General features: G+C 54.1%; 1 protein-coding gene across 3 annotated transcripts; it reads right to left on the bottom strand.

Moving 5' to 3' along the window:
* Window positions 1-8,119: 8,119 nt before the first annotated feature.
* Window positions 8,120-17,391, bottom strand: CDC25B (cell division cycle 25B). 3 transcript variants are annotated; one of them, XM_079945215.1, is made up of 16 exons: window positions 17,179-17,391; window positions 16,271-16,377; window positions 15,600-15,651; window positions 13,906-13,947; window positions 13,685-13,721; window positions 13,281-13,403; window positions 13,045-13,167; window positions 12,721-12,855; window positions 12,173-12,253; window positions 11,875-12,054; window positions 11,591-11,686; window positions 11,014-11,076; window positions 10,774-10,872; window positions 10,429-10,562; window positions 9,590-9,701; window positions 8,120-9,427 (listed from the first exon to the last, which is right to left on the bottom strand). In XM_079945215.1, the coding sequence occupies exons 1-16, from the start codon at window positions 17,376-17,378 to the stop codon at window positions 9,287-9,289; spliced, it is 1,725 nt and encodes a 574-aa protein (XP_079801341.1). In that variant the 5' UTR covers window positions 17,379-17,391; the 3' UTR covers window positions 8,120-9,286. The 3 variants fall into 3 exon arrangements, with proteins under 3 accessions (XP_079801341.1, XP_079801342.1, XP_079801343.1); XM_079945216.1 differs by having other exon boundaries at window positions 16,271-16,350; XM_079945217.1 differs by lacking the exon at window positions 13,281-13,403.
* Window positions 17,392-18,129: the final 738 nt, after the last annotated feature.

Raw genomic sequence — 18,129 nt, 5'->3', positions numbered from 1 at the left:
CTTGGCCCAGAGGTGTTTGGGGCCCTGCAAGATTTGTGTGGGCCTCATTGCCTGCCCTGGGCACCCCGGCCCCACACCTCCCCACATAATCCTTTTACTTCTTGGCATGTGAACTGCTGCAACCTCCCCAGATGTGTTCTGTGTCTCAGAACCCCACACTGGGTGTTTCCTCGGCCTGGCCTGACCTTTCCTCCCCTTTATTAGCCCTTCAAAAGGTACTCAGACCAAAACCTAGGGGAAGTCTTCCTGCTAGACTGCCCATTAGCATTCAGCTGTCCCCTTTATATCCGTTGTGAGGGTCTGCCTATGGTGTTGATGTCTCCTATGGGGTACACCCTGGCTGTGGTGTCTAGTTTCGTTCCCCACGTCCATGCACAAGGCAGGCCTGGAGCCAACCCAAACACACTTCTTGGTGACTGAAGAAAGAAGGGCAGGGCAGCTCAAGCAGGGACCTTGGAGTGCAGTCTGGGCCTCTCTGGCCATAGGACGTGGGCAGGGGGGGCAGTGAAGGGAGGCTAGAGGAGGTGGCCTTGGGGCTGGCCAGAGCATGTGGGCATTCTGACCACAGGTGCAACACATATATGTATTTGTAGTGGAGGGGCAGGCCCAGAGACAGTTGGGCCTCAGCCACAAGGCTGGGATGATGTTGGCTCAGTTCCTGGTCTTTATCACTCTCAGCCAGGACTCATGTCTGCCACCTGATTACAGCAAAGAGCTGGCAGAGGGCACTGGTTGCTGGGGGCCAAATGGCATCCGGAACACAGTATTCTGGCCTCTGTCCACTCCTCAGGCAGTGAGTCTACTCCAGGTCCCAGGCTGCTGGGGAGGCCAGCCTAGTGTGACATACACGGAGAAGACAGCAGTGAGAAGCTGGCCTGAGCTTCTGGAGGTCAGTGGGGGACCCAGATGGAGGTGGTGTCCAGATAAGTGAGGCAGACTCAGATGCTGCCCCCAACTTTTGGCAGCCCTCAGCCAACTTGTGCCCCCAAAGTCAAAGTAATTTGCTGGGGACAGTGAGGCAGGAAGGAGCCTGGGTCCCCCGAGACGCTGCAGAGCCTTCTTGCTGAATGAGGAGCACATATTGCAATGTATTTATTTTGTTAAACCGCTGTGTGGGGTTTCTGTTACGTGCAGCCTAACTCAAATGAGTTAAGTGAGGCAGCATGTGAAGTGGGCAGAGTGGAGCCTGACATGTAGTCGGTACTCAATAAATCAGTAAATGTTGACAAGCATTAATGCAGAGGCAGGATAGGAGAAGGTGTCAGAGAGGCCTTGGTCAGTCCTGGAAAGCAGGTGGGGCCTTCTGGTATGGCAGCAGCTCAGAGGCAGGGCGATGGACAGGCTGAACTTCTGCTTCCTGGTATGTGCATGTTCATGTTTGCCAGCCTTTTATAGCAGTTACCCTAGAAATTGTGGCGGGGCCAGGCACACAGTACATGAAGATGTGGGTTTGTGGCTAGAGTGTGTGTGTGTGTGTGTGTGAGTGATAGAGACAGGAGAGAAGGAGAAAAATTAAGCACTACAATTCAGTATCCTGTAATAACCATACTGGAAAAGAATATGAAAAAGAATATGTATATTATATATGACTGAATCACTTTGCTGTACACCAAAAACTAACACAACAACACTAACACAATCAACTGTACTTCAAAAAAATAAATAAATAGGAGGCTGGCTGGATTTGAGGCCTGGCCCACCTGCCTAGCTGAGATGAGGGGCCACACCTTCAAGTCATTTCCCCTCCCCCTTCTCTGGCTGTGGGCAAAGGTGCCCATCACTCCACTGCCCAGCTCTGCTCTTCTCAGTGGCCCTCTGAGTTGGGGAGGTTGCCTGAAGCCCCTCACATTGACCCCTTCCTCACACTCCCACCCTCCATTGCTCTTCACTCATTTCAGGGTGAGGTCTGACCCACAGTGGCAGGCAGCCTGGTGTTTGCCCCTTCCGATCCCTGTTGATGCCCACCATCAGGATGCATGTGGTGTCTGATACTGACTCAATTTGGACTACAGTTTCCATTTCCTACTCACCCAAGCCATGCAGGGTCCTGAATCACTGATGGGCAGCCTGGCTTGGGAAGCTCTGCTGCTTCTCCCAGACAACAGGACCAACCCTCAGGTCCTGCTTAACACACCTCCAGGGACAGGGAGCTCACTCCTCCAAGATAGCCCCATTGTTTTTTTTCTTTTTTTGGCTGCATTGGGTCTTTGTTGCTGCATGCAAGCTTTCTCTAGTTGTGGCAACCTGGGACTTCTCATTGCAGTGGCTTCTCTTGTTGCGGAGCATGGGCTCTAGACCCGCGGGCTTCAGTAGTTGTGGCTTGTAGCCTCTAGAATGCAGGCTCAGTAGCTGCGGCGCATGGGCTTAGTTGCTCCTCTGCATGTGGGATCTTCCCAGACCAGGGATCGAACCGTGTCCCCTGCCTTGGCCAGCAGGTTCTTAACCACTGCAACACCAGGGAAGTCCCCCCATTGTTTTTTGTTTTGTTTTGTTTTATAATTTATTTATTTGGCTGCGTTAGGTCTTCATTGCTGCGTGCGGGCTTTTTCTAGTTGAGGTGAGCGGGGGCTACTCTTTGTTGCAGCGCGCAGGCTTCTCATTGCGGTGGCTTCTGTTGTTGCAGTGCACAGGCTTCAGTAGTTGTGGCACATGGGCTCAGTAGTTGTGGTGCACGGGCTTAGTTGCTCCACGGCATGTGGGATCTTCCTGGGCTAGGGCTCGAACCCGTGTACCCTGCTTTGGCAGGTGGATTCTTAACCACTGTGCCACCAGGGAAGTTCCCCCCCCCCCCACTGGTTTTTGACAGCTGGAAACGCTTATTGATGATCTTTACAGACCCCCGAGACCTCAGGCCAGACCAGCTGGGCCACCACCTACTTCTGGATAAGGGGAGGGCAATTAGATGGATTCTGCCAGCCCCAGGCAATGGATTTTTTGAATGTCTGATAAGAATGTTTAGCCATTTCTCAAATTGTAGAGAAGGAAACTAAGAGGAAGAGGAGATCTGCTTTACTGAGAGTCCAGGTGGGCTGAGCTCGAGTGGCTATGGTATGCCCTAGAATTAAGGAGACCAAAGTAGGGCAAGCCTTATACTTCCATCCCCCTCCACCTCCCTGGGCCATCTCAGAGATGGCTTGCCCTATGTGGGTCACCAGACGGCCTCCTCCTCCTCTGCCTGCACCAACCCCCATCCACAGTCTCCTAACTGCTACTTTGGTGCAGTAGGACACCAGTCCCCTACACAGAACAGCTGGGCTTTTCCCTTGTAACCCATCACCCAGGGGCATGTCTATGGGCAGAAAGGGGCCAAACCCTCAGGTTAGCCCCTTTCTTTTTTTTTTTTTTTTTTTGGTGCGCGGGCCTCTCACTGTTGTGGCGTCTCCCGTTGCGGAGCACAGGCTCTGGACGCGCAGGCTCAGCGGCCATGTCTCACGGGCCCAGCTGCTCCGCGGAATGTGGGATCTTCCCAGACCGGGGCACGAACCCGTGTCCCCTGCATCGGCAGGCGGACTCTCAGTCACTGCGCCCCCAGGGAAGCCCGGCCCCTATCTTTTAATTAAGTGTTTTTAGGCTTATCCTTTTTACCTGTCTGGTCTTGTAATCCCCACATTGGCTCTAAGTAATAAGAGCCATGGCAGACTCTCGTGTGGCACTTGATGTAGGCAGGCCCTGTTCTTAGTGCTTTACATACACCAGTTCATTTGATCCAATCCACAAGCCTTTGAAGGAGGGGCTTTACTATCCGCATTTTGCAGACGAGGCAGTGAGATCAAGTAACTTTCCTGATATTACACATGTACTGAGTGAGGTGTGCATGTCCATAAATTTCAGCCTGTTTCATCCCCTTCCTTGTGTGTCCCCTTCTCCCCCATCCCTTCAGGGTCACCACAGAGACTATTGGCCCACACCCTCAGCTCCCAGAGGCCAAATCCCAGCCCTGCTTACCCGCTATAATCCAACCTTGGGAGCTCCCTTCCCACCCTGGTTGGATGATCTCCTTCCCTGGTATTCCCAATCCCAGCTCAGGAGGCCCCTGCCCTGAGCCCTCGCCTCAGGGAGCCCCAGGCCCCATGTCTTGGCTGGGCTCCAGAAGGACTAGGCAGTGTGTGATTCGTCCTTTCAAACGGCTGCTCTTCCTGCAGGGCTGAGAGCCAGGAGGCCCCACGAGGCAGCTCTGGCCCAGCCACGTGAGACCCTTTCCCCTCCGGCTGCCCCAGGCCCAGCTGACTCAGAGCCTGGCAGCTTCAGTCACCACCCCTCCCACGGGGTATGTGTGCTGGTATGGACTGGGTGGGGAGGAAGCTATCCTAGCAGCACTGCTCGGCACCCACGTTCTCATGTGGGTTGGGTGGGAATGCTTCTTAGCTTCTGTCCCATAACCAACTGTCTACTTTGAACAATAGGCTGAATAACTTCATGTCATCCAACATTCTCTCAAGGCATGAATTTTAAGGCTGTAGAACAGCAACTTCTCCATCATTGCTCAACTTCCCTCTCCTGATTGTTTCCAGATTCCACATGGCTATAGACCTCCTTGTCTAAACATCCTTCCTTTCTGTACCACCAACAGTTTTATTGCTTCTGGAAAGTAGGGTGCCTGTGTGTTCAATTCCAGGGATAAAGACTTTTTAAAAATCATGTTTTCTAGGTGGTTGTGAGCTATTGTCACTGGAAGACTCAAGCCAGTGATCTACAGTCAGTTAACTCCAAAGAGTCACTTTAACTTTTTTCAGAATCTGACTTGAGAGACAATTAAGACTAAGATCAGTATTTCAACGTAGGAGAATCAGAAAACAGGCTGGAACTCCTGCTACTGCCACATCACAGCATGTAGGTTCAGCACTTGACAGTTAACAGAGCTTTTTGCTATAAATAACCACATTTTCTGGTTGAGAGAGAATTTAAAATTTACCCATCTTAATGAAAATATGGAGCAACAGAACTCTCAGACACTGCTGGTAGGAAGGTAAGTTGGTATAGCAACCTTGGAGAACTATGTGGAAAACACACATGCTACAAGCCAGCAATTCCACTCCTGGTATAGTTCCACCACAATTTGACATAGTCCCAAATTATTAATTGAGGGCAAAATGAAAATGTTCTATATCTTAATCGTGGTGGCAGTTACCAAACTGTGCATTCGTCAAAACTCACTGAACTGTATACACAAGAGGGTAAATTTTACCTTAATTTTTAAAAGATTTAAAGGCCAGGGAATTCCCTGGTGGTCCAATGGTTAGGACTTGGCACTTTCACTGCCGGGAAAGTGGGTTCAATCCCTGATCAGGGAACTAAGATCCTGGAAGACATATGGCATGGCAAAAATAAATAAATAAAGGCCAGAAGAAAAAAGTAGAATGAATAATTCAATTTAAGAATATATCCATATAGCTGATTTACTTTGTTATAAAGCAGAAACTAACACACCATTGTAAAGCAGTTATACTCCAATAAAGATGTTAAAAAAAGTCCAAAAAAAATTTCCCAGCATTGACTATTGCCTTTTAAAAATTATTTGCAAATCTTCTAAGCAAAAAGGAATATCCCACAATTAAAAACAAAAAGAATATATCCATATAATGGAATACTACAAAGCAATGAACAAGAATAACTCTTGCTAAAAGAAACATGATGAATCTCAAAATCATTATGCTGGGTGAAAAAAGCCAGACACAAAAGAGTATGATTTCATATCTATGAAGCTCAAGAACAGGCAAAACTAACCTACCATGATAGAGGTCAAACTAGTGGTGACCACAGAGTGTGGGTAACTAGGAGGGAGCAGGAGGGAGCCTCCTGGGATGCTAGAAATGTCGACATCTTGATCCGTATGGTACCTCCTGACATCTGTGCTTTATGCTTAAGATGTGTACCTTTGAGGAAATGTCAATCTTTCCCCAATTTAAAAAGAAAACTTTTAAATTGTCATTGCAAGTTATCTTGCAAAGTTATGAGCAAATCCGATAATGTCCAGTGCCCAGTGATGCCTCCTGACTCTGCCAGGCCTGGCACAGGCTCCTTACTTGGGCCCTGCCCTGCACAGCTCTTTGTGAGTCGGCTGCACGTGGCTGCTCCCAGGCTCCTAGCCAGAGATGGGAATTACTGCCCCACCTTGGCCCAAGTAAAACAACCTTTAAAACTGGCTGGCAGCCCAGGATTTTAAACCACTTCCTTGACTGATCCACTCCTCTTTATGAGCATCCAGGAATAAAGTTATAGCTTCTTTTCCTGGTGTAACAGGGGGTTGCAGCACCTCTGCCCCATCCCCGAAATTCCCAGGGGCAGGGAGGTCTTGGCCAGACCGGAATTGGAGAGGCGAACCCTGGCGCCCCCTCTACCGGACCCAGGCCCGGACCTCCCTCAAGGTAGATGTCAGCACCAGGGCCTTCTCTCAGGGAAGAGTTTCATCCTCACTTGACCAGGGTCCCTTCCTTGCCTTCCTCTTTCTTCTGTTTCCCCTGCAAAATGAGCTGAATACTGACCTGGTGTGCGTAGAAGACACTAGGTAAAAGTGTCTGGAGCAGACAGACAGCAGCTATGACTCTGATGGGTTATGAGCGGGGCAGATGTGGCTGCGGCTGTCAGCACCTGGCACAGTCTGGGCAGTGTTAGACGCTCAGCACCCATTACTTTCTCCTCCCCATGTGGCCTGATCCAGATGGACAGAGTGGTAAGAGGACTCTCAGAGCAGAAGCCAGGCAGCCTAGCCCCACCACCTTGGCCCTCTGGGCCAGAGGTAGGAGGTGAGTGGGAGAGTCCTGGGCAGCTGTAATACCTGCTCTGCTTGTATCTGTTGTGTAACCTGGGGTAAGTGAGTGCCCTCTGAGCATCCAGCTGCCTTCCTCCTCATAAAACCAGACCACTTGAGCCCTCAGGGTGGTACAGGCAAGTCTCAGCATAACCGTGCCCAGGACTCACTCTCTCCCCTCCCTCTACTTCTCCCTCTTTCTCAGGCGTCTGCACAGATATTTTCCTTTATCTGGGGCAAATCCTCACCCAAATAAAGCTGGCCTTGGTGTCAGCTGCCTGCTCAGTGGAGGGGGCTTCTGGAGATTTCCAGAGTTCCTCTTCCTGAGTAGAAGTCCAGCCCTCAAGATACCGGCCCTCCCACAGGTTGTGCCCTTGCAGGGGGCTCTAGACCAAGAGTGAAGACCAAGCCTTGGAGCATAAGAAACTTGGGGTGGGCAGGGGGACAAGCTAGAGACCAGGTAAGTGTCCTTTAGACCCAGCCTGGGAATCTCAAGTCCCTTCTTATTGCTATGGCAAGAAATAGCCTGTTTTCCCATCTGCAAAATGGAGCAAATAATCATGGCAAGGTAGATGAACTTTGACAGAAAGCAGTAATGACACCTGACATGTTCTGTGTGCACCCTGTATCAGGCAGCGTCTTAGTTGTACATTTGCAAAGGATTCCCTACAATCACAGCTCATATTTGAGGGGGAGAGTTATTTGCTGTGGTATTCCGAGAGGATTTCCTGACACACCCAGGTTTGGTCTGGGACTGGTTCTCCCAGATTGGCCCTTTCCCACTCTCTTGATCTTGAACTTGGCACCTCCTAGGTGGTGGAACCTCTGCTGGGTGCTGGGGATACTGAAAGGGAAGTCATGTCCTTGATAGGGCAGGGAGCCTTCTGGGAGGAATTAACATTTGAAACCAAATCTTAAAAGAGGAAAAGCAGATTGGGGAGAGCATTTCTGAGGATAATACAGCAGATGCAAAGACAAGGAAATGTAACAGCAACTCTGTTGCTGGGATTTGATTCAGCAAGAGATGAGGAATGAGGCTGGGGAGGGCCTAGGTCCTAAAGGGCTATGAGACTTTTAAGTTTATCTGAGGGCAATGGTGAGCCACTGACAATTCTAGAGGAGAGAACTGATGGCATCACTCTTGCCTTTTTGGTGCAGAATTTAGGAAGGGTGAGTCCAGAAGTGCTTGAGCAGCCAGATGAGGGAAATGGGGAGGCTGAATCCAAAATCTTGGCAAGACTTGGGAAGAGGGTAAGAGGCCACCTTCCCAGGGGTCTTCCAGCCTCAACCTGCTGACTTGCCCCTGCCATATTCCACCATCAGTGTCTGCCGCAGTCTTGTCAAGGGCTCCACAGGACACATGCTGCCTTACTCAACTTGCTCAGTGCTTTATTGAACCAAGACCCTACCAGATGACTCATCAGGGCCTTCAAGAAGCCCTGCCCATTTCCTGAGATTCAGAATCCAGAGGTGGCTGGCCTTGGTTTAGCTGCTTCCATGACATTTCCTTTTGAATATCTCCAAACTTTAAAGTGTAAAGATTTTGTCCACACAGATACATGTATACTCCTGCTGCAGGCTGTCATCCTCACTGAGACACTTTCAACTCAGCGGTTTGTAGACAAGGCATTGTGCATCCATGGCCATCCATCCATCCACTCTTCCATTCGTCCATCTGTCCATCCATGACAAGACAGCAGCAAGTTCTGACATGGTTCAGGCCCCAGGGTTCACAGCAGTGAGGGCTGGGCTTCCAGTGGGCTCAGGATGCAGGCCTTAGCCCTCACCCAAGGGCCTCCGCAGATAATAACATCCCTTTCTGAGGCAACAGAAGCCAGGGCCAAGTGGGTTATGAAATTTGAGTCTTTAACCCCAACTGGACGGGGGAACCTAAACCTTAGCCTGTGACTATCCTGAGATGGGCAAAAAAAAAAAAAAGACAAATCAAGCCTACAGATAACACTGAAACAGGAAAGAGTAAGAGCTCATGTCTGTGCTGGAGGTGTTCATATGGAGGGACAGGAAAGAGGAAAAGAGAAAGGGGAACATGGCGCACACACTCAGGAGTGCTGTCGAGGGCCTGGGGCATAGTGCTGAATCCTAGGGCAGCGAAGAGTACAGCTGTGGCCCATCCCAGGGGGCTGTAGCTTTCTCTCAGCCTCATACATACAAACAAAGCCCCTAGAAAAAAGGGGGCTTTTCTGAATACAGGAAGACAAAGGGTTAACCCAAACAATAAAGAAAAAAAAACAAAAAGGCTCCTGCTAGACACAAAATACTTCCTTTGAACTAGACTTAATCCAATTTCACTAAGTCAGCAGGCTGGGCTCTTCCAGGGGTGCCAGGGGTGGGGGCGTGGGTGTCACCAGGATATGGAGTATGACTGGAGTGAGACAGGGGATCAGCACTGGGGTGGACAGACAGGACACCCTCACCGTCTTTCGCCCAGACAGCAGACCCTCAGCCCTGTAAGCCACCGGGCAGCTGACGCCCAGGCCGCACAAAGCAAGAAAGGCGGGTGGGACAGTTGCCAGCACTTCACTGGTCCTGCAGGCGGCTGCAGAGCTCCCGCCGGCTCCGCTCGCCAGCCCAGCTGCGCGTCTTGAGGCGGAAGGTCTTCAGCTCATCCTTGAAGGCCTCATGGTTCATGGGCCGGTAGTCTTGAGGCTCACAAAAGGTCTAGGGCAGGATGGGATGGGTTGATCAATACGGGGAAATGGGCAACTTCAGTGGGGTGACCCAGTCCTCCCTACTCCTTCTCCTAGGGCTACCGCCTGGCCGAGCCCTTTCCCTGTAGCCCAGCCCTCCCACGGAGACTATGGCCACCCCCACCCATGGTACCGGGTGCTGTGGGAAGAACTCCTTGTAGCCGCCTTTGAGGATATACATCTCAGGATAGTAGAGGCTGGGGTAGTCATTGGAGGCTCTGTCCCGTTCCCGGATGAAACGGCACCTGGGACAAGCAGGGGTGTGGGGTTCAGAGCTGGGCGTGCAGTGGGTGTACATCAGGGGACCTGGTCCCCACGCCCACTCCTTTGAGGGCCTTGGGGAACCACAGAAGGCTTGAGTGGAGGAATGTCCGCCACAAGAACACTTTGAGATCAGTCTGGCTAACTGGGTACAGAAGAGGTTGGGGAGATAGAAGGAACGAAGCAAATCAAGGGGGTTCCGTGTCCAGAAGACAGTTGCTCAATCTCTGTCAGAGACATTTCTCCTGGGCTGAGAAAGGGGAGGCAGAAAGGAGAGAAGTGGACAAAGTTCAAGAGGTAGATTCAGAAGGTCTAGACAAGGCTTGGTGAGGAGGAGGTGGAGAGAGGAAAGGACAATTGAACTCTGGAAGGGTCAGTGTCACTGAGGACTGGGACAGGGCCCTTGGACTTTAAGGACACTGATGGAGACTGATGGAGAATTAGGTTTGGGGGAGGGGGGCGGCAAGGGACAGAGGGTAGATGGGAGGCCTGTTGGGAAGGACAGTGAGAGGGAGACAGGAGGAGGGTGCCATGCACAGGGAAGCGGGGATGAGGTCTGCTCCAAGGTATCGGGTGAGACAACAGGTCTAGGCCCAGATGGGGCCATGGCTGGGCTTGGGCGTCTTGGCCATTGGATGGCTCCAGCACCCGCAATCCCGGGCGAGGAAGGTCAGGAGCAGCACTAGCTGGCTGGGCGGAGCTGGGACTCACATGCGGGGCCCCCGCTCAGATGAAAATTCACAGTGGAAAACGAGGATGATTCTCTTGTCCAGGCTACAGGGTGTGATGGGGCTCTGTAGCAGGAAGGTCTCAGCATCCCTTTCCAGAGGCAGGTTCACAGCAGTCTGCCAAAGGAGCCAGAGGTCAGGCCACAGCCCTAGGCCTGGGTAGGAGACCCTGCCCTATGCGGTCCCCATCTTTCAGATGAGTGACCCCACCTCCTGAGGGGCAGAATCCCATGAGAGGGTGCACCCACCCCCTACTGATTCATTCTCCGGGCAGAGGAAGGATAGAACTGGGTGAGTCTTCAGGGCCTCTCCCGTCACCCTGCCTCACCTTGATGTGCCCGCCTTCATACTCGTAGGGGTATCTGCAGTCCACAATCACAAACCTCTCCACGATGTTGCTGAACTTGCCTGTCAGCAGGGCCACCATCTGTAGGAGGCCACGGAGGTGGGTTCCAGCAGTTCAGGCGGGCAGGCAGGGGCTGACCCATGCGCGTAGCCTGACCCCAGGGGAGGTTAACAGGCAAACAGAAGTCCCAAATGCACCAGAAAATAGCTCATGCCTGCATACCGTTTCTGGTGAGATGTACTTGAGGTCTTGGTGCTTTCCATCCACAGTCTGTAGGAGGAAGGCCTGAAGGGAAGAGGAGAGAGAGGGGAGAGAGAAAGTGAGATTGGTAAGATGGAAAAGATGGAGTTTTTTCCCAAGCCCAAAGGCCACACCTGCTTTGACCTTCAAATTCAGCTCTGGTTCCCATAGCAACCAAGAGGGGCCTCTAGGGTCTGATCCCCAGGGAACAACCTTCCAAGGGGAAATGAAGATGGGGAGAAGAGATGAACCCCCATGCCTCCTGCCCCCATGTATTGCCAAGCAAGCCCCAGGATGAGGCCCAAAGAAGCTCCAATCAAGATGTTATGGTTTGGAAATGTTTTCCAAGGTTGAGATACCACTGATGCCCTGTACAGATTTGGGTACAGTCGGGATATCAAGGAGAGTGAGAGAGAGGAGTCTAGATGAGAATAAAGGATAAGATGCAAAGGACAAAGCGAGGGGCCTCTGGGGAGAGAGGGAGTTGCTGAAGCAGCTGCTGGGCTCAGGGGCCAGTCAGTAAGGGATCGAGCCTCCTGAGGGATCCCACTGCTAGTACCTTGGAGTAATCCCCGATCAGTTCTCGGTGGTCACTGTCCAGGATGTTCTCAATCTCGTCATGACACAAGGACTTTGAGCGGAGAACGCGGGCTTTCTGTGAGGCAGGTGGCAGCCAGGGTCAGGGGTAAGGCTGCCCCTCAGTGCCCCGTCTGGCTAGGACCCCCCTTCCCTGCACTCTGTCCTCTGCCACAAACCCGGCTGAGAAGGACTTGCAGGGTGGACTTGGAGGGTGGCAGCTCAGCCCTGCCAAGCCCAGTCCTGCCCTAGAAGGAGGGCACTCACGGGTTCCTCAGCCTCCCGCTGCTCCTCCTCTGGAGGGGTCACGCTCCTTCTCCGCTTGCTCTGTATGGGCAGGTCCCTGTCCTGGGGCCGCTCCAGCCTCTTGAGGATGGGCCGGATCACGCTGCAGGGCATGGACGGAGAGCGGAAGAGCCGCTGGCACTTGCTGTACATGATGAGGTCCTGGCAGAGGTGGCAGGTCTGGGGTCAGAGTTTCCAGCCCCTGCTCTCCACCCCAAATCCCACCTGAAGGGTAGGGCCCCACCCCTCCAAATTCTGAGGGGCCTCTCCAGAGGCTCACCTGCTCCTCTTCCTTTTCTGAGGTCTTGACCAGTGGGGCACTAATGAGGCTCTCCATGCCTGGGGGGACTACATCATCCTCCTGAGGCCAAATCAGCAAGGATATGGTTACATTCGCAGGCAAAGGTCCAACCTCTAAGGCCCCGAGTCCTCCAGGATAGGCTTCCCAGTTCTCCCAGCAAACTTCAGGCCAGCAGCCCTCCCTGACCCTGCTCACACCTCCCTCGCTTTGCCCGAGCACAGGGCAGCCCCCCAGAACTAGAAAGCTGCAGGGCCCCACTCGCTGCAGGGGCTTGCATAGAACTGTGAGAAGTGTGCCATGCAGGAGGACCAGGCTTCCCTCTGCCCTGCCCATCCACCCTTCACTGCAGCACCAGCCACCTCCTCTCCTCTGATTGGCCAGAGGTCAGGCTGTGACTCAGTTACCTCCAATTCTTCTTCTGACATTGAAGTGAGGTCATAGTCTTGCTGTAGGAGCTCAGAGCTCTCCCCTTTTCTGAGATCCCAAGGAGGGAGAGGTAGGGGGCCTGACAGGGCAAGGCTGTTCACCTTTAAGTCACTCTCCAGGATATCCACGAATCCATCATCTTCCTCGGCAGCCCCCTTGGTTGGGGTCAGGGAGAAGCAGCATTGGGCCAGGGGAGTCAGTTCCTCTACTTCCATCTTCCGCTCAGGGGTGAGACACTGTGTGGGTGACGAATAGACACAGACGACTCAGGGGTGGGGCCCTGAGGCAGTCCCCACCCCAAACTTCTGAGAAAAGTTTCCCAACGCCTCAGGGCTCAGGATCACCCGCAAGTCCTCCAGGCTGCCTTCACAGGCACCTGCCCCGCATGCATGCCTGCCCTGCATGGGTCAGCTCTCCTGATGTACCATCAGGTCGGGAGCCGAGCTTGGCCTCTGGGCAAAGGCTTCTCTGCGGCTGGCCCACTCTGCCAGGGCATGGGTGTGGCTGGGATGTGTGGGCTTCCCCGGCATCTTGAAGACAAATCCATCCTGCGGGCAATACAGGGAGCGGAGGGGGGTGCGTGATCAAATGCCAGAGAACCATCCCAGCAAGCCCCCTTCTCTCCCTGGAGTGCTCCCACTCTGGCCTTCTGGAAGCGCACATTCTCTTTGTCCTCCCTAGAGCTGTGGGCAGCTCGGCCACATGCTTCACTCTTCCTCCAGGTGCCAGGTGCTTGGGAGTTGGTGATGTTCCGTAGCACAGGGCTGTGGCCCAGAAGCCTCCCCTAGAGAGCCAGGAGGGCAGCAGGTACAGAAGGCTGCATTCCTCTGGTGCCAGCCCAGGCCCTACCTTCTCCCATCCCTCTTCCAACTCCCCCAGCTCCCCTGTCCACCTCCAAAGCCCCAGCTCCCAGAGCCAGACCAGGGACACCCAACCGATTCAAGTCCACCCTCTGGGAACCAACCACCCTCAAGTCCACCCTCTGGGAACCAACCACAGTCCCTCCTGCCCCTCCACAATCCTGGCCAGCAAGCCCGAGCCTCCTCGGGCCTCAAGGACACTCACCGGCAAGGACTGGAAGCGTCGGATAGAAAACTGCTCACTGCAGAAGGAAACAGGGACACCTCAGGGCTGAAGAGTTGGGCCGTGACAGAGAGCATGCAGGGTCCCCCTCCACCACAGAGCCCTGTGCACCCCTTTGGGAGGACCTGGGAAAGCACCCTCCCTGGGCCTACTCCACCCACACGGGGCAGGGGAGCCTGCGTGAGGAAGGACCAAGCACTTACTTTCGAATAACTCGGCTGGCTGTCTGGATGGCCTGTTCAAATCTAGGAGAGAGAAGGGTCCCATGCATCCCAGCTCCCCTCACAGCCCATCGCCCACCCCCAGCATTACGTTTTTAGTCCACAAGGGCCAGGGCCAAGGTTCAGGCCAGGGGAAAGAGGAAGGAGGAAGAATGCAGACTATCAGGGGGCCCAGGTATAGGGGAAGGGGAGATGAGAAGCAGCCTGGGATTTTAAAGGCTGCCGTGAATGAAGGAGGCCTGGAGAATGGCAGTGACAGAGACAGCTGGGGTAGGTTGCAGGGTGGCTGAGGAGTTACCAAGGCAACAACAGTCTCACCAGCCTGCCCACAGGCCTTCCACCTGTATGCAAATCACCTCAGCAGGGCCATATGGCTGCCAGGAAAGGCATCCATCCATCCTATGATGACAGGCCTTGTCCTGACAATGTGGATATCTCCAGGGCCTGGATGCCAGAAAGGCTGGGCTTCCCTCCCTTGTGTGGGACTGTCCTGGATCCTCCAGGACAGGGGCCTGGTTCAGTCTGCTGTACCAGACCCCCTAGCGACAAATGTGCAGGGTCACAACCTCTCCTCCCTCCTGTGGAATTTTCCAGGACCCAGACTCTGTCCTACCCCCTCCTCCTGCCTTAGAAGAGGCCAGCAGGCAAAGAATTCCAACAGATGTTCCTTCTGAGGCTAGCTATGTTACCAGAGACCACCTGCCAGGCGGGGCTTTTGTGTGTCTATGTGTACACACACACACACACACACACACACACACACACACACACACTTCTTTCTGTGTAACCATCAAAGCAGGTGCAGTGGTGGTGGGGGGAACTGAGGGCTAAAGTGTCAGGGGGATGCCCCTGCCCCGAGTAGGGGGGTGGCTGTGCCCAGCCAACCTGGCATCAGGATGACCAATTTAATTGGCTTGGTTTTCAGTCTGCACCTGGGCCCTGGGGGTAAAGCAGGGACAGTTCTGTGTTACCATCAAAACCCAACGTGCAGTCCCCACACCACCACCCAATGCTCTCCCCATTTCCTGTTTATGAACAAACCTGCAGCCCAGCCCAGTCTGATCAAAGGCAATGGGAGGAAAGACAGCCACTGCCCTAAACCCAAAGCCACAGTCCCTTAGCCCAGGCCACAGATGCCCAGCTGTTCCCAGTAATGCCTGACAGCTGCTCTCCCTGCTGGGGCATGATCAGCTGGATGGGAACAGCTGTGCTCTGGAAGGTACTACTCATGCCCCACAACCAAGAAGCAGGGAACTATGCTGAGCAGAGCCCACCAACTTCTCTACTCCCCCCTCACAAAAGGCCTGGTCCAGGGGTTGGCCAGAGGGTCAAATGTCACTGAAACCAGAAGTTACTGATAGGATGACCAAGGGCCAAACCAGCTTGCAGCAACTGTTTTGTTTGGCCTAAAGTAAATTAAAAACTTTGAATTAGTTGGACTATATTTTCCTACCACCCCAGCCCTGAACCCACTCTAAGCTGCTCCCATGAGAGCAGACCCTTCCATGAGACAAGGAGCAGAATTCTAGGACATGGGAAGGTCAATTAGTGCCCCCATTGGGGATCCAGAGAGGTCTGTTTGCTCTCCCAGGATTCCCAGTGAGTTTACGGTAGAACTGAGATTCCCCAAGGCAGGTTCCCCGTCCTTGGTAGTGTGGTCCCTCTTCTCTACTCACGTCTGCTCCACCACCTGGGGGTCCATAGGGCTGGGAGAGTCCATGCACAGACCTGAGGACAGAGTGCATTGGTTTGAAAGTAGTGGCATTTCCTGCACACTTTCCCCCACCATGTCCCAACCCTATTCAGAAAAGGGAAAAAAGCCTGTTGTTATTTTAGGTCTTGACATATTGAAAAATGAAACAAAACCCACCCATGGACCCCAAGGGCTGACACACTGCCAAATCACACAGGGCTCCACTCCCTGTTTACTATGGAAACTCCTCCCTGTAGGCTTTAAACCAGAACTCTGCTAAGCATTTTTCTAGAACTGGTTTAAAATAATCTGTTCTAGAAGAGATAATGGCTTTTTAAAGGAAAAAGTTAAAGCTGAAGGCAAGTGAATGTTATAAAATGACAGACTTTCAGCCCTGATGCCTCCCAGGTGGGGCTGTGGTTCAGGATTTTGGCGCCTGGTTTTAAATAGGTAAGATCTCATCTCCCGCAGAGGACCCCACCCAACACCCACCTTGCCCAGCCAGTCTGTGCTGGGCGTGGTAAGCCCCACCAGAAGTGGGCAGAGGGAGGCTGCTGGGCCCACCAGGTTGTGGTAAGGATGTTAGTCTGATCAGTAGTGAAGTGGGGAGGCTAAGGCAGCCCCCCAAACTCCCCTGGCACCCCTGGGCCTCACCTGCATCAGAAGATTCAGAGGACTCAGACGACAGGGAGGATTCAGACGCCCGACGGGACAGGGATAGGCATGTGAGCAGGCTGCCTACCTGACTCTTTGGGGTCTCGCTGGGAAGGGAGCAGGGACCCAGGGAAGGAGAAAGGTAAATATGGGGCTCAAGGGCTGGCCGGCCCATGTTCCCACCAGCCACCCACCTCTGAAGGGCCCATCCAGCCTCTGCACTGTCCCAGGGAGGTGATGGCATCAAGGGCCTACCCTTTTCTCAGGCCTTCTACAGAGACTCTAAGTGTCTTCTCTTTGTTGATTGATTTAACGTTCTCCTGGGTGCAGGGGAAGGTGAACCCGGAGCAAGAGCAAGGAGGTAGGCTGGAGGAGGTGGGCTGGGATCATCCTGGGGGATTGTGGGGCAGTAGACAGCCCTGGAGGGCTTTCCCCTAAACTCTTCAGGCCCCTACCCATCCACAAGCCTTTCTGGAGGAATGGCCAAGACTTTGGTCTTTATTGCTCCAAGGACAACCCAGGCTGGAGCTGCAGGCTTGCTCAGGGAGCAGGACCAGAGTTTAACCCCTTAACCCCAGGAAAGAACTGGGGGTGGAGGGAACAGGGCCACCCTCAAGTTCCCCCTCCAGACTCAGAATCCCCTGCCTGGGGCAAAATGGTGGAGATTTGGGCTCAGATTAGGAAGGCAGCATGGTGGAGGTGGGGAAGAGGGTCTCCAGAGGCTTGTGCGGGCCAAGAACAAGTCACCTGGAGGGTGTGAACAGCACAGCCCTAGTCCTGGGCCCCTGAAGCAGTCTCTGTCCCGGATGCCTCCCCATTTGGCACCCAGGCAGGGCTCCCAAGAGGCCTGGGACTAAACCCTAATGCGGGCCTCTCACCCCACATCCAGTATCCTTGGGGCGCCCTACCTGCCGAGCCCGGCGAGGTCGTGCATGGTCTGGGTGAGGGTGGTGACCGGCGAGGAAGCGGCGGCGCGCTTCGGAGACCCCAGGAGGCCATGAGCCCCCAGCCGGAGGCCCGGGAGGTGGCCGGGACGCTGGGCGCCACCGCGCACGCCGGCCGGACTGAGAGTCGAGGCTGCCGCGGGCTCCGGCTGGGGCAGCTCCATCTCTGTGGGGCGGGAGGGCTGGGCGAAGGGCGACCCACAGACGCCGGGCACAGCTGGCCGGGACGAGGTAGGGAGCCGGCCCGGGGTGGAGGGGGGAGGGAGGGAGGAAGGAAGAGCAACGGGGCCGGAGCGAGGGAGGAGAGGGAAGCGGGGAGGGTGGGGAAGGGAGGAGGGACGCAGGGACCAGCCACCAGCCCGGGAAGCCTCTGGCAGAAGCTGCCACCTCCACCTCCTTATATATTCGAAAAATAACAGCGGCCGCGCCGCCGAACGCCACCAATGGGGGTGCGGGTTAGAAGAGAGGCGGGACCGAGGGCGGAGCCCGTGTGGTGGAAGGCGCGGAGGCTGGACCAGCCGGGCCTCGCCCAGTTCCAGGCTTTGGGTGGGGTGGAGGAATTAGGGTTTCTCTTACACCCCTCGCACTCCCTCCCAGCTACGGTTCGAGGAGCCTGGCTTCCCAAATTCCGCTTCTCAGTATGTGGTTTGGAGCTACACCCCCCCGCCCCCAGCGAAGAGGGTGTGTAGAGGGCCTCCAGCGAAGAGGGCCTCAGAGGATGCAACAACCCCCCAGGGTGGCCTCAGAGGGACCCCCGCCGTTTAACATCACTCACAAGCACCGGTTGGCATCTTGAGAGCCTCCATTCCCGGAGTCTGCAGAATACAGCTGTGCTGTGCGGTCTGTTTTCTCCATTCCACTTTACAGACGGGGACAATGAGGCGTAGAGAAGTTCATTAACTCGTTCAAGGTCAC

This window comes from Stenella coeruleoalba, assembly GCF_951394435.1.
Source record: "Stenella coeruleoalba genome assembly, chromosome: 15".
In the NCBI taxonomy this organism is placed as follows: domain Eukaryota; kingdom Metazoa; phylum Chordata; class Mammalia; order Artiodactyla; family Delphinidae; genus Stenella; species Stenella coeruleoalba.
This window is presented reverse-complemented; position numbering and strand designations above follow the sequence as displayed.